This window comes from Echinococcus granulosus, assembly GCF_000524195.1.
Source record: "Echinococcus granulosus chromosome Unknown EG_S00166, whole genome shotgun sequence".
Classification (NCBI taxonomy): Eukaryota; Metazoa; Platyhelminthes; class Cestoda; order Cyclophyllidea; family Taeniidae; genus Echinococcus; species Echinococcus granulosus.
Genome location: NW_020170546.1, coordinates 100,570 through 108,752, shown reverse-complemented (window position 1 = coordinate 108,752; position 8,183 = coordinate 100,570). Strand labels below are relative to the sequence as shown.

General features: G+C 42.1%; 1 protein-coding gene across 1 annotated transcript; it reads left to right on the top strand. All coding sequences in view use genetic code 11, as the record gives it.

The window, feature by feature from the left end:
• Nucleotides 1-2,434: 2,434 nt before the first annotated feature.
• EGR_09776 (hypothetical protein) lies at nt 2,435-6,903 on the top strand (the record flags this gene model as incomplete). Its single annotated transcript, XM_024499025.1, has 3 exons — nt 2,435-2,485; nt 2,538-2,666; nt 6,838-6,903. 3 exons carry the CDS (start codon nt 2,435-2,437, stop codon nt 6,901-6,903), a joined length of 246 nt encoding a protein of 81 aa, XP_024346566.1.
• Nucleotides 6,904-8,183: the final 1,280 nt, after the last annotated feature.

Below are 8,183 nucleotides of genomic sequence, written 5' to 3'. Positions count from 1 at the left end.
AAGTGCAGTGGTTAGCTTCATCAAGTGGTCAGGAATAGACTGGCTCCATTCTCGATGTCGCCCTTCTAACTCCAAACGTAAATCGTCAGGTGGCGAAGATTAAAGCCAATCAGCTCTAGAATGTGGTCTACACAAATTGGCACGGTCCACCTCCGATAAGAAGAATCGGACAATTATTTTTGCATGATAAGCAGATATTGATAAAAGAGCCACAAAACTGTAAATGTATATAATGAAATGTTTGCAATGCAATGCATGTAATGTGCATATCAAGACGATATTGTGTTGTTTACATCCAGTTACCAACACGCGATGCAGGCAATTGTGACTCCATGTCAAGCAACAGGTGGTCTTGTAATCCCTTGGTTTCGGCTCCAATAATTTAAGGATTACCAAAATTAGTTCATGACACGTTAGGAGGCGTCAGTTTTATTTACCGGGCCTTGCCAGACGAATAAGGTGATGCATGCTGCAGAGATAGGTGGTGAGACTAGTTAAGGCGATTATGCGCTTTAAGGTGAGTGGTACTACAATACAAATTGCCCCTCATATTCTCCAAAATTAAAATATCTTATAACATTTATGTTTCTATCTACTTGTGATGCGAAATCCATGTGTCGAATCAATGCCTCTCTGTCCCCTTGTCAGATCATTCCAAATGAGTGATTCCCTTCTTAGCATACAACAAGAAAATCTGCTTCGATGAGTCACGACAGCATTTTGCTGATTTGTCTACAAAACAATTGTCGGTAGAAAGATGCGTCTTCATTAACCAATGAGGATATTTCGAGCGAAGTACTATTCACTACTTAATTTGAGTGGGCGACTCGTCCACTTGACTTACTTCATGTGTCACACAAACATTGTTATGGGGCTACTAAAGAGGATTCTTAAGTTCGACCCTGCAGAAGATCCCTTGATTTTATAAAAAGTCAGTCCGGCTTCTGCTTGCTCTTTAGGATCCGGTGGCACTGTTACCAACTGACGAACACCGTCTTCATCAAGTGTGGAATTAATATTGTATTTTACTAATGACCTTTCCTTACCGTATTCAGCCTCGCGAAGCAAGGCATCAAGCCGATTCCTTGTGCAAGAAGCCACTTTATCCCAATAGACACCGCAGTAGAAATCAAGATTTTCGACTTTTACCGTTTAAGACAGGACTCGAAAAAACCTGTTGATTCATTGGGATGTTTTTCACATTTATCATCCTATTGTGATTAGAACACGGCCACCTCATTTCTTCAACCCTATTTCTGGCGTCTGGTAGAACCAATCTGAACACAATTTCGGCCGTTAGAAGAGCCAGACCCCACACATCAGCCGTTGTTGTAATTTCTATCCTATTAGTTACTTTACCTGCTATAAAATTGGGAGTTTCACAAAAGTCACGCCCATCTGGAGCTATGTTTTTCTCTGACAGCATATTCAGGACTCAGGACTCATCACTCATCTTCCTTGAACCAATATATCCATTTATTGGTCCATCAATACCTAGACTATCTATTCACGTTTTTTCATCTCGTGTACCTTCATTCACTCATCTCTTGAAGACCAATATCCCTTGATCCTCTAATCGCTCTTCGCAATTCTACTTGAAATTGCCTTTTTCATTCTATGAAAAAAGGCTTCCCAAATTGGCTAAAAAAGCTGTTACAACCAAGGGTGAGAAGCCAGGGAACGAAGTTAACGCAGAAGTTGGTGCTGAAAAAAAACGACGCCTCTCCCATATCGGGCCGTTGAGGAGAGAAGGGAAGTCAGATTTCCCAGTTCCATCTTCACCTTGTGGACGATGTCTTCGTCTCCTGTTTCAGAATCAATGGTATTGGCAATGGTGATATTGGTGAGAGCAGTGCCGCCTTATCCCGTAGGAGATATTATAGTCCTGTTGTCGCTACTACAGCCTCTCTCATATCACCTTCGAAGACGTGCTCCCTCTGAGAGTCTTTTAGAAAATGCTGATTTATAACTTTGCGAAGGACATTGGTGACAGAGTTGGATTTCACTGTGATGGAGACTGAGTTGAACGTACCTAAGGTGTTGGATTAGAGTCTCAAAATTAATCATCAACACTTGCATCATGTTCTGGAGGTTCCATGAAATAAGTGAATGACCAAAGCAATCCCCTCCTACCTATGTTCTATAGGTTAATGAGTTAATCTTTTCCTCAATACATAATTTCACCTCTTACCACGAGTTTTCACCTCGGATACGAACATCCGCATAGTCAATAGGTCTGTCAAACACAGTTTCCGGCTTCCAGCGTCGACGAAGTGAGCTCGTTAGTGGCGATTATCGGAGCACAGGCCTGAATTTACGCCGTATTGAGTTTTTAATGATGGAAGACAAGGTGGAGTAAGAGAGTTCGTGGGTGGGAACGAGTGTGGATATGAGCACCTCCGTGATAAACGAGCTCATTCTCCTCTAGACTGTCATGCTTAGTTCTCTCTCCGCCTCATCTCCTGATCCAACTCAGCCTTTTACCGTGAGCTGCTGTTCCTTTGAACTTATTTTGCACCTCATTATTGTGTCGGTAGGCCAATGAAGACTTGCAAGACTACCTGAATCGATGTGAGAATCAGATGGTAAGCCTCTTCGCTAAGCCAATACCAAAGTTGGAGAGCCTGCTTACCACCGTTCAGACATCTAACGGTGGATTGTCATTTGTAAGCTTATCCCCATCTATCACTCCCTCGTATTCCTTGTTTGCATTTCATTTACTCGAGTTTTAATTTGAACTTGTTTAGTAGATGGACCGGAGTTACTCGACCTGTCTCTTTTATTCTCGGCTCCTTGCGAGGTCATAGGCCATATTATGCTTAACTTGATTTCCATTACTTTTCTGACAAAGCTTTGCAAACGATAGTAGCACCCTCAATGCAGATCTCAATTTGCCTACTGATCACGATGCAGACCTTATGACAGGTAAATTTCAAGTATTGAAAGGAATTTCGGTAGTCTTTCTCTTGGTCTAAGTGGTCTCCTTTATTGATAGCTGATGTTCTTTTACAAATGGCTCCTGGATACACATGGGAGTAAGCCTTTGAAATGGTGACAGAGGCGATCATATACCTCACAAAGTACTTAAAGATGTCTGACATGTCTTACTTCGTAAATACTAATGTAGCCATCGGCTTACCATTGAAGGCGTTGTTGTTAGGGTATACGGGCATGCAGATAGCCTATTTTTAACTTATTGGAAATGATTAGGTACTGAGAACATCACGACCATTGCATGATGTGCTGGTCATCGCAACGACCAGGTCGAAACGAGTGCGACTTACAAAACCCATTAAACTGCGGAAAATTGTTGAAGTTAAGTAGAGGTTCTGTTGACCGCACAATTAAAAAACAACATTTATAATTTTCATTTACTCATTTTCTCTAGCTTTTGACAACATGAGAATACATTAAGTTGGCCTTTAGTACTTTCACTTACTAGCTAGCTCAAGATCTTCTTTAATAGATATTTTTTTCCTAGTTTGTCGAGGTGAATGCACGTTATCGGATCCTCATGATCTGGATCATTTTGGCACACTACTCAACCGAAATCTGGCATATTTGTCTCAGCTCTCATCGTCACCTTCCTCTTATTTTGACTAAGTGTTCCTTATTTATTTCTTCTGGCCATTTTTTCTAAACGAATACTGATTTCCCATGTTCTGACATCTCCACCTCACTCTCTCTACATCTCCTACGTCACACCACGTGTACATGGAAGCAATGAGAGAAGAAACTCGGCTGTGCCCTTCCCTCGTCTCGAAGTTAGAGCAAACACCATAACTTGCAGCTGCCTACTTTACTGTCAGTGCATTCAGATGGTTATCCCGGCACAGAAACTGCCGACCCTGTGTGAGTGCTATTTCTTACTTTCTTCTAAACCCATCCATCTATCTATCCCATTCATTTGGCTTTCGTAGCTGTTTTTCACTCTTATTTTCTTCTTATTGTTTCACCTCCTTCCGCGACCAACACTGAAACTGCACTCTCGGGACCCGGTAGTCACGAAACTGTGCACGAGGTAGTGAGTGCAGAGAGAATCTACCATCTCAGTTCGACCTTAGCCCATTTCCTATGAGACATTGTTATATCCATTGTGAATTTCGTCTTCCTCCTAGGGCTCTGTACAAATGTTTGTGTGCGTGTGTGGGTATTTTGACTTCTTGATACTTAAATGAAGTCAGTGCTTATGTAGGACGAGGCTCGTAGATCTCCTCTTCCCTCGTCCTCCTACTATTAAAACATCCAGATTGGTTTGGCTTTAATATGCTTATTAGGATAAGTAAATGAGGGAAGCAAGTACAGAGTTTGGGGGTGTGGACACGGAACCGCTCTCGGGGTTGCAGGACATTGACGCCTCAGTCACGGTTTTCGACTTGTCTGTCGGCTTCCTCTCTCAAAGGAACATTAAGACAACATAAGTATAACATATGCCTTTTTGCTGATCGTCAGAGTATTAAGGGAGTTGGTAGACGAAAGGTGATATGAGTTTGTGATGTGGACTAGTGAATGCGTTCCTGAGATTCTCATTTGGATTTGTGTAAGCTGCTGGTACCCGATTGAATCTCTGGATTGGTCTACTACTGCCATTACTTACCTTTCCAACCGTTTCGGATCCTAATTCTCATCTCAAGTCGACCATACGCCTAGCTAAGCTAATTAATCACACATATCAAAACAAATTAGGAGTTTCAAATTTCGATTCTTCACAAGTGGCTCAATCGAGACTTCCCATATTTTGCTTAATGCACAGACCACTGAAGTAACCGAAAGCACTTTCAGAGAAGGATCACTAATAACAACCACAAACCACCGAAAGTATGAAACTTTACTCTAACGCTATCATATACTACCTTTCATTTATTCGCCTAACCCAAAAAAACTTAGCACACAGAAAATTGGGATGGTTTTGAAAGTGATAACTCAAATAAATTCTGGATGATTGGCAAAATTTGTTGATTCCTGATCCCTTTATTACAAATAAGCACAGTCTTATTTTGCTGTATTCACCGACATGATCAGTATTTGCAAGGTCGCATTTCCTGCACAACTGTGCTAGCAATTTGATTCAGTCGCTTTCCTGACACATCGGTCATTTGGATGCTCAGGGTGTCGGACGTAAAGACATTGCACAATGCTGGTAAAGTAAAAGACCCGTTAAAATTATTCCAGTTTTCATACGTTTCATCGTTAGTGAGGAGAGGTCTCTTGCCTTTTGTTGAAGGAGGAACTCTTGCTCTAGTTTGTCGAGTATCCGGTCGGATGCGGTCCTTTTACGCAATACTTTAAGTTGTTAATATTATGAAAGGCATTAAAGGGGAAGAAATTGATGTGTGGAAGGTCTTCAGTGACAATCGCTCATGTATTTGCCAACCTAATGACAGGGTGGATGTTTGGAGGTCACTCAGGGAAGAAGCGCAAGCTGTCATAGGGTAGTGACGAAAGGGAGAATAGGAAAGAGGGAAGGACTTGGGCACTATATGCACTGGAATCACCATACTGATTTGCGATGTGAAAGGCGACGGTGAAGATGTAAGATGGTGTGGTGTTTACTGCGGGGCATAGGAAAGGGAAGTAGGTGGGTTTAAATACAGCAGCACATTCCTTAGGACGAACGACCCAATAGATGGAATGGAACGTTTATTTAATGGTTCCCAAACAGATACCTCCCCTTCTTATTGACAAAACCTATGCAAATAATTTATTCATTCCACATCTGTTTTTGCTATGAGAAAGGGATAATGTGATAGCATAGTGCCACCAATCGAAGCATCAAAGCGCTGTGCCCTTCCCTCATACCCACTCACCTAAATGGTAGTGCTGGTGAAGTAGGCTTCTGCATGATGCCGCCTATATGGAAAGCAAAAGAGCAACTTATTTTGAAAAAGCCATATTTATACAATCCTGCTATAGGGTATGCTGGATGGGGTAGGGGATGGATTTTTAACTAGGGAAACAACACAGGAGCCGCTGAAGTTCTCTCTTACGGCGCCCTATGATTTCTAAATATAGTTTTGAGTCGGGCGAATTTAACAGAAGCGTTATCAGGAGAAGATGTAATGACTTTAAGGAGCAAAGAGAAAAAAGTTGGAAGTAGGGAGAGGAGAGGGATAGGTGAGGAAATCAGAAATGTAGGAATGAGGGAGTAGATGAATGCGGAGCAGCAGCTGCAAAAGTGGTTGTCAATGTTAGTGAGTAATTCGATGTGACTCCAATTCATTTATTTATTGCTCATTGCTAACAGCGCTGGTTCCGAAGCAAATCTACTTGATTCAACATGATGTATGAAACGCGCCTTCAATGCGTTCTCGTCCCTACCTTCACCTGCCCACTCAACTTATAGTTGTATCATCGCAGCCTCCTACCTTTACACACCAAAACTGTCTTGTCAGCCCTTTCCCAATTTGTCATTGATTTTCTTCTCTTTCCCTCTTTTGTCTTTCTTCTTCAACTCTGTCAAATAGTCTTGCAATACAATTAATCTGGAAAGACCTCTGCACCCCAAACTCATTTTGGTCTTCCTTTATCACGTCTTTCTCCATTTCCCACATACGTGCACATCAAAAGTATAACTGCTTGTTAGCAAGAGGGAATTTGTTTTATATATCACCGCTTGCTGTATTTACTTCATTCCGTCTACGTGCACTTTACCCATATCATCTACAAAGGCTTATAGTTCTCGATCACTCGCTCGGCAAGCTCACGTAGTTGAACGTTCAAATTTACTCAAATTTAGGACATTCTTAGATTCGACGATCCCCAAGCCAGCCACATCACAATATTGCCGTTTGACTCCGATTTACTCTGCATAACCTTTTCCTGTGCCGAATTTTTTAGCGCTTTCATGAACCACTCCACTTCAGACGACCTGGCGACGTGACGCGTTCTCCAGGCATTGGTTAGATTTCCCAAGGTAGCTGTCGACCGTGTTTCCCGGTGATATGCGTTTTCCAATTAAAGTGTCTTCTCACTCCTATTACATGTTGCCATTCATTCTACTGGCTTGTAAAATTGTTATAAAAGAAATCCCTTTGGAGGAAGCTCTGCTTACACCTAGTGGAAAAACCAATGATAATAAACACATCCACATATGGATTTACAACCCAAGGTGGAATTAGAGTACCTCCACTGGCTCAACTACTACCTTCGTCGACTTCGGCGGCCACTGATCCAATTGGCCTTGCAATTTCAATCCGCCTGATGAGATAGCTGTTTCCTCCAGTGGGGCACTGCGCCTCGGCGCAAGCACAACCACAAGTGCTTGGACCAGTCCAATGTCTCTATGGGTCTGACTATCTTAATTTTCCACCTTAACTCACATTGTGTAACTCTAGTTTTAGCTCTGTCCCTAGCTCATGTTTTTATGCTGCAACAGTTTGCCAACGACTGCCTACCTAGCTCTAAGCGCAAGTGGTTTCAAGAGGACGTTGAAATATTTCAACTTGAGCCTGGAGACTTTGGGGCTTGAAGCGAGGGCACTTCAATTAGTGTAATATGCAATATTTAGTAGCAGATTTGCAGTGTTACCAAAAGGAACCACATAAACCACTGAAGCATGGTTGATATGCTAATTACCAGACAGTAGAGCAGTGTCAAACATCTGTAAGGTGACTTTTGCATGTATTGGGATAATAATGGTAGTAGCACTACTGTCACTTCAAATCACATAAGTTGTGCTCAAATTCGTTTTGTACTTTCTTTTTCTCGGCTTTGCCATAGGACCTCCCAATACCCCGTAAGTCACGCGCTCGCTTCACCCCTCTCTGTCTATGTCTCTCTTTATTATTACAACCTTCTCATAACATCCCCTCATTTTTCTCTAGACCCAACATTTCACCTAGGAATCAAAAGGAACTGCAGAGGATGTCTCCGTAGTTAGAAACTAATCACCTTCCCATGCCTCATATCCCATAGAATCAAGCCGTTCTTTTCAGTCTCCTTGTGGGTAGCATCACGTAGAAGCTTACTTCGCCAGCAGTGGCACTTTGGGTAGGTGAATAGGTGAGTAGGTGTAAAGAACGCAGAATCAGACTACTTTTGGGAGTATCAACATGCCATTACATTATCGCCTTCTCTATGTAAAATCATTAGAACGTGGGTCACCAATAATGATAAAATGAGTAACAGCTAAGAGTACTAGCTACTCTGCCCTAGTTATGGGAAATCCAGTAGATATGCGCAAG